The sequence below is a fragment of the Ornithorhynchus anatinus genome, chromosome 7 (genome assembly GCF_004115215.2).
Source record: "Ornithorhynchus anatinus isolate Pmale09 chromosome 7, mOrnAna1.pri.v4, whole genome shotgun sequence".
NCBI classification, from domain to species: domain Eukaryota; kingdom Metazoa; phylum Chordata; class Mammalia; order Monotremata; family Ornithorhynchidae; genus Ornithorhynchus; species Ornithorhynchus anatinus.
This window is the reverse complement of record NC_041734.1, coordinates 82,631,404-82,648,675: the sequence shown is the minus strand read 5'-3', so window position 1 is coordinate 82,648,675 and position 17,272 is coordinate 82,631,404. Positions and strand designations below refer to the sequence as shown.

The window sequence follows — 17,272 nt, the reverse complement described above, 5'->3', positions numbered from 1 at the left end:
TGGGGAGAGATTGGAAGCAAGGAAGTCAGCAAGAAAGTTGAGGTAGTAGTCAAGGTGGGATAGGAGAAGTGCTTGGATTAGTCTGGTCGCCGTTTCGGGTGGAGAGGTAAGGGTGAGGTACAGAGAAATTTGTGAAGGTAAAATTGACTGCATTTTGTGACAGACTATGTGAGTCAAATGAGAGAGATGAGTTGAGAATAATCAAACAGGGGCATTTATCGAAGGCTTACTGTGTACAGAACACTGTACTACACACTTGAAAGAGTAAGATCCAACAGAGTTGGGAGACACGTTCCCAACCCACAAGAAACTGACAGTCCACAGAAGGACACGGACCTTAAAATAGATCACGGCTGTGTACATAAGTACTGAGGGTGGGGTGAATAGCAAGTGCTTAAATGGTACAGAGCTGTGTACAAGGGCCAATTAGAAGGGAGAGGGAGTTGGGGAAATGAGGGCTTGGGGAAGGTCTCTTGGAGGAGATATGATTTTAATAAGGCTTTGAAGGTAAAGAAAGTGGTGGACTGTCAGATACGGAGGGGGAGGGAATTCCAGGCCAGTGGGAGGATGAGGGTGAGGGATCGTCGACAAGATAGAAGAGATCAAGGTAGAGTGAGTAGGTTGATGTTAGAGGAGCGAAGTCTGTGAGCTGGGTGGTAGAAGGAAGTTAGTAAAGTGAGGTAGGAGGGAGCAAAGTGATTGAGTGCTTTAAAGCCCAAGGTAAGAAGTTTCTGTTTGATATAGAGGTGGATGGGCAATCACTGAAAGTTCTGGAGTTGAGGACTGAGCGTTTTGTAGAAAAATGATCCAGGCAGCAGAATGAAATATGGACTAGAGTGGGGAGAGATGGAAGGCAGAGGGGTTAGGGAGGAGGCTGATGCAGTAGTGAAGAAGAGAAAGGAAAAGTGCTTGGATGGTGTGATATAGCAGTTTGGGTGGAGAGCTATGGGAAGATTTTATTCATTCATTCATTCAATAGTATTTATTGAGCGCTTACTATGTGCAGAGCACTGTACTAAGCGCTTGGGATGAACAAGTCGGCAACAGATACAGTCCCTGCCGTTTGACGGGCTTACAGTCTAATCGGGGGAGACGGACAGACAAGAACAATGGCACTAAACGGCGTCAAGGGGAAGAACATCTCGTAAAAACAATGGCAACTAAATAGAATCAAGGCGATGTACAATTCATTAACAAAATAAATAGGGTAACGAAAATATATACAGTTGAGCGGACAAGTACAGTGCTGTGGGGATGGGAAGGGAGAGGTGGAGGAGCAGAGGGAAAAGGGGAAAATGAGGCTTTAGCTGCGGAGAGGTAAAGGGGGGATGGCAGAGGGAGTAGAGGGGGAAGAGGAGCTCAGTCTGGGAAGGCCTCTTGGAGGAGGTGATTTTTAAGTAAGGTTTTGAAGAGGGAAAGAGAATCAGTTTGGCAGAGGTGAGGAGGGAGGGCGTTCCAGGACCGCGGGAGGACGTGACCCAGGGGTCGACGGCGGGATAGGCGAGACCGAGGGACGGCGAGGAGGTGGGCGGCAGAGGAGCGGAGCGTGCGGGGTGGGCGGTAGAAAGAGAGAAGGGAGGAGAGGTAGGAAGGGGCAAGGTGATGGAGAGCCTTGAAGCCTAGAGTGAGGAGTTTTTGTTTGGAGCGGAGGTCGATAGGCAACCACTGGAGTTGTTTAAGGGGAGTGACATGCCCAGATCGTTTCTGCAGGAAGATGAGCCGGGCAGCGGAGTGAAGAATAGACCGGAGCGGGGCGAGAGAGGAGGAAGGGAGGTCAGAGAGAAGGCTGACACAGTAGTCTAGCCGGGATATAACGAGAGCCCGTAATAGTAAGGTAGCCATTTGGGTGGAGAGGAAAGGGCGGATCTTGGCGATATTGTAGAGGTGAAACCGGCAGGTCTTGGAAATGCCATGAAGACTGAACTGACAGGATTTGGTGATGTTGAATATTTGGTGGGTTGAATGAGAGAGATGATTCAAGGACAACGCCAAGGTTACAGGCTTGAGAGATTGGGAGGATAGTGGTGTGGTCTTCAGTGATGGGAGAGATCAGGAGAGGACAGGGTTTGGAGAGGGGCATATGAGGAGTTCTCTTTTGGATATAAGTTTGAAGTGTCGGCAGGACATCCTAGGAGCAATGTCCTCAAAGCAGGAGGAAACACAAGACTGTAGAGAAGGAGAAAAGTGGGGGTTGGAGGGGGAGATTCAGGAATCATCAGTGTAGAGACGGACCTGTCAGGCAGGTCAGCACCCCCTGACCCTTTGCTGGAACTGACCACACACTGAGCCTGCCGCCCACCCAAGTCCACCCCAAGTTTTCACCTTCCCTTTGGCAACTTCCGACATGGGGGAGAGGGGAGCTGGAGGGAGCTGGAGGTGTCTGGCAGGGCTGCTTTTAAGGGGAAGAAAAATACAAAAATGAGCGGTCAAGATTTTAAAAATATCTTTATATAGAAAAATTTTACAAAGATTTGACAACGAAGCAAATCACACTGTCATGCTGTAGGAAACAGGAGGAGGAGGAGGAGGAAGACGGAAAGGGTTAAACTTTACAGGAAGAGAAAGTGCTCAGAGAGACATGGCGCTGCACCGTCTCTGTGAAAGTGCGTGGATGGTTGGAGTGGTGGCCGCCTGGGACCGGGGCCCGGGAAAGGGACCCGGACCAACTCCCCACCCCCAGCCCCCATGGGCCGCTCAGGGAACTGGCCCCGCTGACCGGAGATTGAAAAACAGGAAATGTTGCGGGTCACAACAGAGAAAAGACAATGATGTCGCCTAAACACATGTCCAGAGATTTAAAAAACAAGATTTCCCAGTTGGCTTTCTGACCCTCTAATTCCCTTGCTGGTGTGAGAGCATGTATGCATTTGTGTGTGTGTATGTTTGTGTGTGTGTGGTGGTTCCTATCGCAGGGCGAAGTTGGCGGGGGTGCCTGTGCCAGGGCAGCCCATGTGCACCCCCCAAGCTGGTCAGCCTGGCACGCGGAGAACTCGCCTGGCACGAGGATGCTGGGCAGCGGTAGGGAGTCTCGTGGGAGAGTTAGGCACGGGGGAAGAGAATGCTACGTTATAAATTGCTACTTCTCGGCAGCTTCCGTGAGGGTGCGAGGGCTGTGTGAGCGGGAAGATGCTGGCTGGGGGAAGGTCAGCACGGTGGAAATACCAAGGTGTTTTCTCTACCATCAGATCGGGACGCCCCCATCCTCCCCCAACTCAGCTAGGGGCCCAGTCATCCCCGACACCCGGGCTCGCTGCCCCGCGCCATCACTACACTAACACTGGGGCCCGCTGGCCAGCGGTGGGGAGCAGGCGAGAGCCCACGCTCGTCTCCAGACTGGAACCGGCCCAAGCTGGCCCAGCCGCAGCCCAGAAACGGCGTGAGGTCAGAGCCCCGGGAGGGGCGCAGGGAGAGATGGGGGAGCCCCTCTCGAGGGCAGAGAGCGGGGGCCCGTCCATCCGCCCACCTACCCACGGGGAGCTACCCCTTTCGCCTGAAGCAGACCCTCCCACCGGGAGGGACCTGGACCACCTCCCCGAGGGCCACTTCCGGAAGGACCGAGCCCCAGCAGCAGGGAGCCCATCCGGCCTGGATCCCTCACCATTCTCCGTGCCCAACACTCACCCTCAGATGAGGCCGGGCTAAACCAGAAGGAAACGCCTTGGTATTGGGGGAAGGGGTGAGGGCGAGAGCGGCAGTAGCAGCGGGATGTTTTTTTAGAGCGCAGATGACCGCCGGCCGGCCACCCGGGAACCAGCGGGAGCCGGAGGGGGTGGGGGCGTATGTGGGGGGGCCAGCTGGGCCCTCGCACTCAGACCACCGAGGAGGGGCCGGGCGGGTTTTCATCAGAGACGGACTTGGTCTCGGGGGAGCGGCAGCGGAGCAGCTGCGGCCCCAGGGTTTTCTGAGCGAACCGGAAATACATGGTGTGGCCCATGGCCACGAATGAGACAGAGATGAGCACGAGGAGGCCGAAGGCTTCGGGGTTGGGGGCCAGGATGACCATGATGAAGTGCAGGAGGTCGAGGAGGTAATTCATGGAGTTCTGGACGCCGTTGATCACGCCGCGCTCAGACTCCACCACATTCTCTTGTAGCAGCTGGGTCACGGTCAAATCAAAGGACCAGAGGCCTGGAACGCCATGGGGGGAGAAAGACGAAGGCAGAGACAGACGGACACAGGTGAGACGTGCGAGGGCTGACCGACGCCAGTCTTGGACCTGAGTCGCGAGGTCACCGGCCCGGCCCCTGGGGAGCAGACACTCCACCACCGTTCTCCTGAAACCCCCAAGGTGACTGGGGAGGGAGAACCCACGGGCCAGGAAGGACACCCGCCCGAGCCCTCCCTAGGAGCGGGGGACAGTCTGGTGGCCTGGCCCGCCAGTGGAGGGGGAGAGGGGATCAGGTCCGGTGGGTGAGGGCAGAAGCGCCCTGGCGTCGATCCACTGGAACCAAAACCTTGGGCCGGTCCCACTGTGGAGGGAGTCAGGACCGAAGGGCCGCAGGCCTGGCTAAGTGACCTCTGCTGAGGACTAGCCCCCCGCCCCCACCGATTCCCTCAGGCCCAGATTGGCCAGTGTCAGACAGCATATCACAGCAGCGGGCACAGCGGGGCAGAGGCCTGGAGGATATTCAGCCTGAGGGATGGAGGTGGGCCAGGAAGCACCATGGCCACCCTGCCCCGGCCCCCGGGGCCCTCTCCGGGTGGACTGGCATAGTCACAGGTGGAAGGAGTTTCCACCCTCGCATGTGAGGGCCCCAGTAGACTGTGTCCACTGGCTTGGCCAAATGGTGCTACAGTCCGAGGCGCTGGGCCCAAGACGGGCACATACCTACTATACCTACCACCAACTGACCCAACCCAACGACCAACGCCCCCCAGATTAGAGTCTGGCTCGGACCACTGCCACAGCCCCGGTGGCACGGATGTCGGCTGGTTAAGAGGGCTGGGAAACTGTAGTCAAGGGCCGACCCACAGCCCGGCCCTGGCCCGAGTCAGAGAGGCCCCGGGGTGGCCGGATGCTCATTTTCCTGCCAGAATCGCTGCCATCACAGACCCGTTGGCTGCCGCTGCCGTGACGGGAGTCCAGAGGGTCAAGCCGGCCACGTGTCCGTCCCAGGCACTGGCCCTGCATCGGGCCCCCCCCGGTGATAGTCGGGCCCGGTCCGGGAACCGGGGGACACGTGTTCCGACGGCGTCTCGGCCGCGGCCTCCAACATGGGTCCTTGGCAGCCGGTCCCTCCCCCAGCCTCAGTCTCTCCCAACCTCCTTACCGATTCGAGCAGCAATGACGCCCGCAAACAGCAGGCTGACGGAGATGAAAGATACGGGCTGGGGGCTGGCCTGAGGGGTGGGGCTAGGAAGGTCGGAGCTGTTGCGCCATAAGAGCCCGTTGGGGGTCGTCATCAGGGGGGCCAGCGTGGTTGGGGCCTCCTTCTGGAAGGAGCGGGAACCGATGTACTGGAATGGCGACACCGTGAGGTCCAGGGGGCTGCCGGGCATGAAGACGGATAGCACGCACAGGCTCAGGCAGGCCAGCTGGGCCGCTCCCGAGATCAGGCCAGTGCGTACCAGCCCGCAGCGGCGCCGCAGCCACGTGAAGGCCACGGTGCCCCCGATGCCCGTGATGGCCGAGGCACCCATCAGGAGGCTGAGCGCCGAGCTGCTCAGTCCCTGCGTGTAGGCGTAGCCGGTGGTGATGCAGTCGAAACCCAGAACGGTCATGTAGAGGAAGGACAGGGCCAGGCCGGCCAGGAATATCGGCTGCCGGTAGTAGGAGGCCCAGCCGGCACCCAGCGTGCGGAACGGCTCCATGATCTGGGCCCCGCAGCTCGGCTCCACCTCGGGCTCGAGGGTCCGCTGGTCCTGCTCGCCCATCAGTTGCAACACCTCCGGGGGCCTGGTCTTGCAGTCTGCCCAGGGTGGGGAAGCCACAGTCAGTTCCGGGTCCGTTTCTGGCCCCCCAGCTTTTCCCCAGACCTGCCTCCTGCCCGCCCTCCCTTCTGCCTTGCCCGGACTGCCATTCATCCCTCCGTCCTTCCCCCAACCATTCCGCACCCCAAGGGGATCAGGGTGCCAAGAGATCTGTTGCTGAATTGTACATTCCAAGCACTTAGTACAGTGCTCTGCACGTAGTAAGTATGCAATAAATACTAATGAATGAATGGGAGTTCTGGGCCTCGTCCCAGGGACGCTACCTTTCTGCGGGGTCAGCTGCTTCAGCTCCGCCTCCTCGGCCTTGGGCATGGTCTTGAGAGCCAGGGCCGGGGTCTTCTGGTAAACCTGGCGGAGCAGGAGGTACTCCACACACACAGACATCAGGTTCCAGCCGGAAATGAAGCCACAGCCAATCACAGGGGAGCCGTACGTCATGATCTGCCCGACGGCCAACGGGGCCAGGATGTTGGTCAGCTGGTCAATCCTGCGCACGGTGGCGTTCATGTCTGCGGGAGGTATGCGGCCGGAGGGGCCGCGGCAGGGGGAAAGGGCGCCGGTCGGTCAGCCGGCGGGGTATGCTGACCGCCCCCTCCCCGAGTGCTCGATGCTGACCACTTGGGAGATGCTTCAGAAGCAAGAAACATTTCCTGTCCTCAGAGAGCTGGGGATTCAAAAGGGGAGGCGGGCGGATGGACAAAGAGCCGGAGCGGGAGGAGGAAGAGGGTCCAGGACACAACAGGAAGTAGCACAAATATTTGGGGATGGAATAGTGGAATCGGTGAATTGACACAGGAAAAGTGCTCAGGGTGGGGCTGGAGTTGGGTATTAGAGGGGAAGCCTTCCTGGAAAAGAAGGGATTTCAGTACCGGCAAAGTATCCCCGACCGACACACTATAGGCTGGTAACTAGGGGTGGGCAGTCTGGCTGGGCCCCTTCCCTCTGGGTGCCCATGGGAACAGAGGTCTGCTTCCTCTGTAAATCAAAGGAAGCAAAAACTTTCCTTATGTGCTCATGGTGGGTGCTCAGAAAATGTAAACAGTAGCTCGACGATAACAATAATCCTGATGATAACAGTAATAATAATAAAAAGTCTACGATGGGTTAAGGAAAAACTAGTTGAGGGAGGGAAAGAGGGAAGGAGGGAAAATCTTGAAAGAGATCCCTAGCCACCACCGGGCAGCGGTTCGGACCCCTGATCTCTGACCTCCGACCTCCAGGTGCCTAGAGAGACAGTTCCTTTTCTTTGAACAAATGTTTTTTCCTAGCTACCCAGCTCTGGGCCACCAGCAGGGCAGGGAGTCCAGGGGATGGTGGCAGGCAAGATGTCTGAGGGTCCTGGGGTGGCTGGTTGGGGAAAGGCTGAGAATGGCAGATGGACAGATGGACAGTGGACAGCGATGGGAAGACTGCGGGACAACCGTTCACACCTATGCCTAGGGCCCTTCCCCAGCCCCGTCTGTCTCAATTACCTCCCAATTACCTTCCCATTAATCTGGGGATACCCACTGGCGACTGCTGATAACAAGAGAACTTTGGTATGCCGACAGATTCCTCGGAGACACAACAAGGCAGGCGCAGAGACACACATAGAGACACTGAGAGGAAACAACATGGACTTAGAGATGAGGGTAAGAGGGTGGCAAGAGAGAGAAAGTGAGAGAGAGAGAGAGAGAGATGCACCTCAAATTGTCAGAGGCTTTCTAGATACACTCTCAGCGGCCCTCCCAACCCCCAGCCCAGGGCACGGGTATCCCCGGAGCTCCCTCCCCTTCGCCCAGCCGGCCTCACCTGCCAGCCGGCTCCTGTCTTCCCCGGCTACAACCACGATCCAGTCCCTCTGAATGGTGATGTTGGTGGCGGTGCTGGCGAGGTTGGCGACGTTGGCAATGCTGATGATCAGGATGTAGCAGGCCGTCTGAGGGAGGGCACACAAGGAGCGGGTCGGATGACCCTCCCGTGCCCCCGCTACCCTCCCTGACCCACCCAGCGGGGGGCTGCGAACTCACCAGGACCCAGCCGTGGTACATGGACAGAAGCTGCGTCTTGAACAAGAAAACCACCATGAGGATGATCCCGCACACGATGACCGAGGTGTTCTGGACGATCAGGGATGTCTGCGCCACTGTGCCAGGGGAGACGCCGTGAGTGCCAGGTGCCCCGTCCTGGTCCGGGCTGCCGGTCGCCAGGGGTCACCACCGCGAGGAGGGGCCCACGTGCCCCTCTGGACCGGCACTTCCTCCCCACCAATCAATAAGAGCACCGATTGAGCAACTACTGTAGAGCACCATACTGAGCGCTTGGGAAGAGAGTGGTGTAATACAGTTTTTTTGATTTCTTTTTTTGGGGGATCATGATATTTGTTAAGCACTTACAATGTGTCAAGCACTCTTCTAAGTGCTGAGGCAGGTACAAGTTAACTAAGCCAGCACAGTCCCTGTCCCACATGGGGTTCACAGTCTAAGTAGGAGGGAGAACAGGGATCAAATCCCCCATTTTACAGGTGAGAAAAGTGAGGCACTGAGAAATTACGTGACTTGCCCAAGGTCACACAGCAGGCAACTGGTGGAGACGGGATTAAAACCCAGCTCCTCTGACTCCCAGGCCCATGCTCTTTCCACTGGGCCTCCCTGCTTCCCTACAGTTGATAGACACAATCCCTGTCCTCAAGGAGCTTCCAGTCTACTGTGCGAAGAGCAGTGAACTGAACGCTTGGAAGAGGACAAGATAGAGTTAGAAGGCACCATCCCAGCCCACAAGGAGCTTCCAGTCAAGCTACATGGGCAGGCGCTGACATCGATCACAATTTGGAGGAACAAGAGAGGCTATGGATATGAGTTACCGCCTAAGTAACGGGGCAGGTAAGATGCAGACATAAGTGGCGTGGGAGGTTGTGAGTTCACAAGTTCTCATCATCAATCAGTGGTATTTACTGAACACTTACTGTGTGCGTAACACTGCACTAAGCACTTGATGATGCAGAAAGAAAATAAGAGAAATGAATCAGGAAAGACCTCCTGGGGCAGATGTGATACCAGAAGGGCTCTGAAGGTGGAGAGCGAGGATGTGAAGGGGGAAGGGATTCCAGGCGGGAGGGAGGACATGAGTAAGGGTCGCCAGATCGAGTCACGGTGAGTATATTGCTGTGCACGTGTTGGGTTGTAGTAGGAGATGAACGAAGTAAGGAAAGAAGGAGGAGAGCCGACAGAGTGCTTCAAAGCCGAAGGTAACGAGTTTCTGTTTGACACGAAGATACAGAGACAACCACTGGAGGGTCTTGAGCAGTGGGGAGTTGCACCGGCACAGCTTTGTAGAAAAATGCTCCGGTGGCAGAGTGATGTATGGACTGGTGTGGGGAGAGACAGAAGGAGGGGAGGTCAGAGAGGAGACTGATGCAGTAGTCGAGGCGGGATGTGACAAGCGCTTTGGTCAGTCTAGCAGCAGTTTAGATGGAGAGGAAAGGGCAGATCCTGGAGATGTTGGGTAGGAAGAACTGACAGGATTTGGTGACAGACTGGATCTGGGGATTGAAAGAGGAAAGAATCAAAGATAACGCCAAGGTCACGAGCTTGCAAGACGGAGAGGATGGTGGTTCTGGCAACCGTGAGGGGAAATTTAGGAGGAAAGGATTTTGGAGGGAAAAATGAAACTAGAAAGGGACCCCGCACTGAGCCTCGAGGGGACCCTCCCCATGCCCAGTTAGCAGGTGCCAGGCAAAGGAAGAGCTGGTGAGATTATGAGAAGGAGCGTCCAGAGAGGTAGAAGAATCAGGAGAGGACAGGGCCAGAAAAACCAAGGTCATCTTGTTTCCAGGAAAATCAATTAATCAATGGTATTTACTGGGCGCTTACTGCACGCAGAGCACCGTACTATGTGCTTGAAGAGGGAGTGGTCCTCAGGTGAGAAGACCAAGCAGCGGGAGGTCGAAGAGGACTAGGACTCTACTCTGTCCCTTTGGTTTGGTGAGAGGGAGGTCACCGGTGACCTTGGAGCGGATGGAAACCTTCGTGGAGTGCAGAGAGCCAAGGAGGGAGGCAGGGGAGACGAAGTGGAAGCAGTGGGTGGACATAACCCATTTGCGGGGGTTTGGACAGGACTGGGAGGGGGCAGATGGGGCACCAACTGGACGGGAAAGCGGAGTCCCAGAGAAGGACACAGAGAGAAGTGGGTGTGTGGGGAGTAGAGGGGGAGCAGCCGTAGGAGAAGAAGCAGTTGAAGATGGCAGTCGAGGAGGGAGGGTGGACAGGAGTGTATCCAAGAGCTGCAGAGGTAGATTTTAGAAGCAGGCGGTAGATCTCCCCTGAGAGACAGCAAGGGAGGGTGGAAGAATGGATGTCGGGGCCTGTCTCACAGGGACAGCAGTGGACATGTCCTTTATCTGGGCGCTATTTAATGTTTAACGTCTTTCTCAGAAAGTGCTCTTGGGATTAATGATTGACTTTGGGGCTTAAGCCTTGAGACATTAAAAAAAAAATGCCTCCTCTTTCAGTGATCTCCCTCCTGTGAAGGCCCGGAGACTGGGGTGGGGTCGCTGTTGTGCCCGTGGGCCCGGGCACTGTCCAGAAGAGGCCCGGCCTCAAAGAGAAGGCCCGGGCCTGGAAGTCGGGGGGAATTGGGTCCTCCTCCCGACTCTGCCACTTGCCTTCTGGGTGACCTTGGGTGAGACACTTAACTGCTCTGTGCCTCAGTCTCCTCTTCTGCAAAATGGGAATTAAACAGCCAGTCACCCTCCCCCTTAGATTGTGAGTCCCATGAGGGACAGGGACTGTGTGTGACCTGATTAGCTTGTATCTATCCCAGCGCTTGGCCCATAATAAACACTTAGCAAATACCACAATTATTATTATAATCCCGGTCTTGGCTGCCCTAGCAGAGCAGAGAGAGGAAGGCATCGATGGTATCGATTGATGGTGTTTATTGAGTGCTTACTATGTGCAGAACACTGAACTAAGTGCTTGGAAGTCATTACCCAGAAAGCAAAGGGAACTCTGGCTTTTCTTCCCCCGATTCCCTAGTTGGGCACAATCCCCCCACACCATTTTGGGTGGGAAGGGGACAGGGAAATACCCAAAGAGGAAGAAAGAAAGAGCTCAAGCTAGTGGGGGAGCAGAGACAGCCCCCCACCCCCGACCCCAGTCCCTGACCCCCCGGAAGCAGTGTGGGCAGGAGCGGAGCCCCTGGTTGGAGGCCGACAGCACACAGCTCAGAGTGGAAGGACCAGGGAAACCTCCTCCCACAGACTAGGTGAGGACAGACCAGCGGGAGGACGGGCGGCCCGATGGGCAGGTGTTTTCCTATTCAAAGACTCTGCCCGAACCCAGGTTTCCTCTGCTCGAGGGGGGAGTGGACAGCAGGATAGATAATGCAGAGGACGGCTGTGCCGGACAACCTGGGGAGCAGGGTGGTGCCCCCAGCCCGGGGTCCCGCCTTCCCGCCTATGGCCTGTGGGTCCCGCTGAAGCTCGGGGCCCTGGGGTCTCACCTGCAGCTCAGGGTGCCGGGGCCCCGCCCCCAACCCGTGACCCTCCCGCCCGCCTCCACGGCCCCTCACCTTTCAGGCGGGGGTTCCTGTCCACCCAGTCGCCGATGATGGCCCCGAGCAGGAGGACGGAGCCGGCCACCACCAGCCCATAGACGGCCGTCAGAAGCAGGTTGTTCCCATACAGCTCCACCAGGAATACAGACACAGCGAAATGCCACATACGGTCTCCCTGCAATCAGAGGGGAACTGGAGGTCCCGGCTGGGTCCGGACGCTGAGTCCGGCTGTGGGTGGCCAACTCGGAGCAGGCTTCCCACCCCCGGGCCGGTCCCGTCTCACAGAGGTGGGCTGTGGCTACCCTTTTGTGGTTTGGTCATGCTGGGCCAGGCACTGAGGTGGGCTCTGGGCAGAGGCCCAAGGATGGGGACTGGGCAGATGGGGGGGGAAGGGGGTCCTGGTCCGGCTGCGGGGTGGAGGGGGGCAGGGTGGGGGTGGGCTGACCCATGGGGAGAGAAGAACTGACAGCCGGGGGGCGGCGGGCAGGGCAACCGACTGCTCCGCAACCACTACCTACCTGATTGGGGAGTTTGGGCTGAAGGTCAAGGACTTGCAGGGGAAGACACACGTGTGTACACACACTCAAGCACGTATACACATACACGCACCCGAACACACGTCCCAACCCTCCACTAGGTGGAAGCTCCTTGGGGGCAGGGACGGCACCTTTTTATGTTTATTGTGCCCGTACTGGAGCCCGGGACACTGCCCCATCCCACGCCCAAGCCAGAGCCCCAGAAGCCACCAGAACAACACCCCGCCCCTGGGGGGTTGGGGGAAGCCGGAGGAAACCGAGATAGTTGTGGAAAACAGAGAAAAAGCGTGGGCCTGGGAGCCAGAGGGCCTAGATTCTAATGCCAGCTCTGCCACCTGCCTGCTTAGTGGCCTTGGGCTAATCACTTCACTTCTCTGTGCCTCAGTTTCCTCAAATGGGGATTAAATACCCACTCTCCCTCCTATTTAGACTGTGAGCCCCATGTGGAACAGGGACTTTATCCGGCTTGATTAACTTGTATCTTCCCCCGGCGCTTAGAACCCTGCCTGACACATGGGAAGCACTCAACAGATACCAAAAATAAAAGAAAATACAAAATGTGACCCACCCCATCGCCTTCCTGAGTGTGGTGGGGAGAGTCTGGGGGACTAACCGGGGGTGGGGAGGGGGCCGGGAGACAGGTCAGAAGGAGAATAAGGAGGGGAGGCAGCACGGCCCTGAGTGGCCCAGGGATCGAGTCCCAGCTCTGCCCTGGCCTGCTGCACTGCTGCTGCTGGGTGACCTGGGGCAAGCTGCTCAACCTCTCTGGGCCTCCCTTCCGCACCCATAAAACCGGGAAGATAATTCCCCCCCATGGGCTACGATGAGGTCATATGCTGGGGGCAGGGACGGGGCCATCCCGGGTCGGGGAGGGGAGTGGGTGACCAGCACTAAATCACTATTTTCATCTCAGCCACACCAATCACCATCGTCGCTTTAGGCGTCCCCGAGAGCTCGGCTCAGCCCCAACGTGGCCACCACCAATCTCTCCCGGCGGGCGGGGAGAGAGACGCTGGGATTCAGCAGGGAAGACCTGGGGCTCCAGCAAGGGGGTGGCGGGGAGGGGCGGAGACGAACGCTGCCCGTGATGTGACGGGGAGCCCTGGACAGAGGAGCCAGTGTGGATGGGTGGAGGTGGTGGATGCTTGGGGATGGGGTGGGGGGAAGGTCGCGGGGGTGGAGGGGAGGGGGTCCCATTTCAAAGCCCACAGGAAGGGGCTGCCCAGGCAGCTGGAAGGAAACAGGTAGGTTCCTTTCAAATTATGCAACGGGCAAGGAGGCGGTGGAAAATTCCAAGAAGCCGGACGACCGGGCCCGGCGTCAGAGCGGGGCGTCGGCCCACCGCCCCCCTCATGCCTCAGAGGCCCACGAGAGATGTGGACTTGAGAGTGAGCTTGAGGTCTCCGATCACCGGGCGGCTGGACACCTTGGGTCGTTCGATCAATCCATGGTATTTATTTAGCGCTTACTGTGTACAGACCACTGTATTAAGCGCTTAGAAGAGTTCTGTCTACCAGAGTTAGTAGATACAGTCTCTGCCCACAGGGAGCCTCCAGCCTAGAGGGTCTAAAGGCAGAGAAAATTCCCCATGTTTAAGAGCCGCCAGACAATATGGCTCTGGCTGCTGGTTAACCCCCCCGAAGCAGGAAGCTCCACCTTTCCTTAAATTACCGGATCAGGAATTAACCAATCATGGTATGGGCTGAGCGCTTTCCCGGTGCTAAACATGGGGCCAAATGCTGGGGTTCATAGAGAATGATGGTCCCTGGCCCCTAAGAGAAGAAGGACCTTCTCCCCATTTTACAGGTGAGAGTACTGAAGCCAGAGTGAGTGAGGGACTTGCCCAAGGTCACCTAGCAGGCCAGGGCCCGGCTCTCCTGCCTCCTGGCTTTCGCTCTCTCCCCCATCTTGGGCCTCTCCGGCTCTTTGCCAACACGAGGAGAATGCTGACTTCTGCTGGGGTGTGTGGGTGGAGGGGAGGGCAGTCACCTTCTCACACCTTAACCCTCCAACCCCCACCCACCACCACTGGCCTGCTCACTCGGGTAAAGGGATCACAACCCACAGGGAGTGGGGGCAGTGCAGGGGGCCCCCACCCTCCCAGGGGGCCCCCATCCTCCCACTCCAGGAGTCGGCCGGCTGTCCCGGGCCCCGGCGAAGGGGGTGTGGGGGGGAGGCTGGGGGGCTCGAGGACCAACAGCTGGTGGGAATTGTGTTGAATCAGCAGAGGCCTCTGTTTACTGTTTGTCTGCAGTGTCATCCTCAAGGGCCCCGGCCTCACGAAAAATAGCTCCGGGCAGAGAGCCATGGGGAGGAGGGCCGGCCCGGCCCGGCTCGGGGGCGTTGGCAGCCTTGGAGGAGATGGGCAGGGCCGGAGCGGGGGAGTGGGGGGCCCAGATCAAATATAGCCCCGTAGGAAGGGGCGAGAGGCCCCCCGGACACCACCCGGCAGGCATGGCCCATGGCAGTCTCACCTTTCAGACAGTGGTAGTGGGTGGGGTGGGAGGGGAAGCAGGGGGAGTGTCCCCCCCCACACATGTGTCCCGGGGAGAGTGGGTGAGGGAATTTCCCTGCATGGGTGGTCCCCATCACCCAAGAGACACCCCTGGTCACTGGTCAAGCCTGGCCTCGGGGCTGGGGCGGGAGGCTGCCTCCCGCTGACCAGGGCCATGACGAGGCTCCTGCTGACCAAAGAGCTGGAGCAGGGGGCCGGTCAGCCAGCAAAGCCAGGTTGAGTGCTCATCTAGTCACCAGTCAGTCAGGAGGGGCAGGACAGAACCAGGCCTGGGCCCTGGAGACTTTGGCCTTTTCCGACCCGGGGCCCCCAGAGGCCAGGCCTGACACAGTAGCCTCAGCCGGGGGCACCTCGGCGAGGAGAGGGTCCCCACTCCTTGGGGGTGCCGGGGGAGGCCTGGGGCAAAACCCTCTAGGGCCAGGATGGAGGAAGCCTCTGCATCAAACCCCCAAACCCTAACACGCTCATCTCCCCACCCTTCCAACTGCATCAGGGCGCCCCACTGGACCAGTGCACTCCTGTCTACTGCTGCATCTCCCCAGTGTCTCCCATTTTGCCAGTGTGCTCCACTCTGGCATAAACCTCCCATCCTTTTGTCCTGCCGTTTTGAGTTTGAAGCCCCCCGAGTCCCGGCCTGAGAGACGGCCGCTCACCACCCCACCGAACCAAGCTTGCCACCACTGTGGCCTGTGTCCATCCTGCCAGTTCGCAGGCAGAGGGTCCCCGCCGACTAAGGGAGCCCCCTTGCCCCGCCCCGGTAGAGGCCGGGGACGAGAGTCGGAGGGACAGGGAGGGCAGGAGGGTGGACGGAGGGACGGACGGATGTTCGGACGGTGGGACAGGCGGCACCGGGTGGCCCCTGCACTTACCCAAGTCGACAGTGCATGCCCCATGTAGAGCAGAAACTTGGCAGAGGTGAGGTAGGTGCCCAGGGACCCTATGGGGACAGGAGCAGAATCAGCGGGGATTCGGGGAGGTGGGGAGGGGCTCTGCCCCCTCGTGACAGCAGCCTCGTCCCTGTCCCGGTGAAAGTTCCTAGGGGCCAGCATCTGGGGGACTTTTCTGGGGTACACTTCCCGGGAACCTGGGATGAGTCCCTGCATCCTGTTCTTGCAGCCCTTGGATGTGCCACGATGGCGGTCTTGGGGAGGCACCCCCCAAAACCAGGGACCCTCCAGCTTGTGGCCTGGGGTGCCTAGGTCCTATCTGCATGTGTGGTGGGGGTATGGGGAGCCAGGTCTTCCCTCAACCCCTTCACCGGGGTTGGGGAGGGGGGACCCCCTGGCCCTGGGCCTAGAGGCAAGAGAGGCTTGAGAGTCAGAGGCTGTGGGTTCTAATCCCCGGCCTGCCACTCGTCTGCTGTGTGACCTTGGGCAAATCACTTCTCTTGCCTGTGCCTCAGTAACCTCATCTGTAAAATGGGGATTAAAACTGTGAACTCCATACAGTACAGGGTCCGTGTCCCGCCTGATTGGCTTGGATCTACTCCAGCGCTTAGAACAGTGCTTGGCACAGAGTAAGCGCTTAAGAAATACTATTAGTAGTAGTAGTAGTAGTAGTAAACCCGTCCTCCTGGCTCCTCCCCTTGGGGCCACCTCGCGGCCCCTGCAAACCCCTGGGAGCCCCGCTCCCCTTTGGCCCCCTCCTCCCCCATATCTCGCCCCCCGGGCCCCGGGGAGGACCCCTCACCGCCTCGCCCACCCCCGGCGGGGGTCCCAACTCACCACGGCAGCCTCGCTGGTTGGTGCTGCCCGCTGCCTTGGCCATGGCCCCGGCGGAGGGAGTCGCCCCCTGGTCCCTAAGGGTCGGGGGCTCGGGGGGCGCGGGCGGGACGCGCTGGGGTGGGGGGCGCCGCGGGCCCGAGTGCCCCGTGCGGGCGCTGCTGGTGCGGCCGGGGGCAGCGGCCGGAGGGCAGCGGCCGGAGGGCAGCGGCCGGAGGGCAGAGGCCGGAGGGCAGAGGCCGGAGGGCAGGGCGCTTGAGGTAGGACCAGGAAAAATCCCTGCCAGAGCTGTGCAAAATCAAACGCGCTCAGCGTGGCTCCTGGGCGGCGGGACTCCGGGCCCGGCTGGCGAGGCTGGCGAGGCTGGCACGGGTGGCACGGGGCTCGGCCGAACGGGTTGCGCAGTGTGGGTCTTTCCAAACTTAGCTAGCACTGTAGCTGAAGTTGGAAAGGGATGGCTGTATAGCGGGTCGGTGGCGGGGGTCGGTCGGGGGGTCGGAGGGGACCCGGGCCCGGACACGGAGGCCCCACAGGCTCCGACGCTCGGCTCCGGGGCGGCGGCTCCGCCCTGCTCTTATAACGGGGGAGGGGGAGGGCGGGGCGGATTGACCCCCGCCCCAGGACCCGCCCCCGGACCCTCCCCCGGGCCCGCCCCGAACCCCGAACGCGCGCCCGGGCTCAGATCCCGACCGGGGACCCCGGATCCTGACCAACACAGGGCCGGACAGGACAGGACCGGACAGGGCCGGACCGGACAGGACCGGGCCGGGGGCAGCGGCGGCCGGGGAGGCCGAGGGGCGCAGGGGAGGGGGATCCCCAGGACCGAGTCCTCCTGTCCGGTCCGGTCCGGTCCTGTCCACTCGACTGAACAAGCCCCTCTCCCCTCTGCCCACCTCGCCGCCCGAGGGGTGCCTCTTTGCACCCCCGCCCCTTTTCCCCTCCCTATCCCCCCCCCACTCTCCGTCTCTGTCTCCTCGTTCAGATTGGTTTTATCCCCCCACACCCTCCCCCTCTCTCTTCTCCCTCTCTCCCTA

At 59.3% G+C, this 17,272-nt stretch overlaps 1 protein-coding gene across 1 annotated transcript; it reads right to left on the bottom strand.

Moving 5' to 3' along the window:
- Positions 1-2,426: 2,426 nt before the first annotated feature.
- Positions 2,427-16,783, bottom strand: SLC40A1 (solute carrier family 40 member 1). The gene is made up of 8 exons (XM_029069096.2): positions 16,242-16,783; positions 15,387-15,454; positions 11,482-11,641; positions 7,941-8,056; positions 7,723-7,849; positions 6,195-6,440; positions 5,271-5,909; positions 2,427-4,128 (listed from the first exon to the last, which is right to left on the bottom strand). Exons 1-8 carry the CDS (start codon positions 16,282-16,284, stop codon positions 3,809-3,811), a joined length of 1,719 nt encoding a protein of 572 aa, XP_028924929.1. The 5' UTR covers positions 16,285-16,783; the 3' UTR covers positions 2,427-3,808.
- Positions 16,784-17,272: the final 489 nt, after the last annotated feature.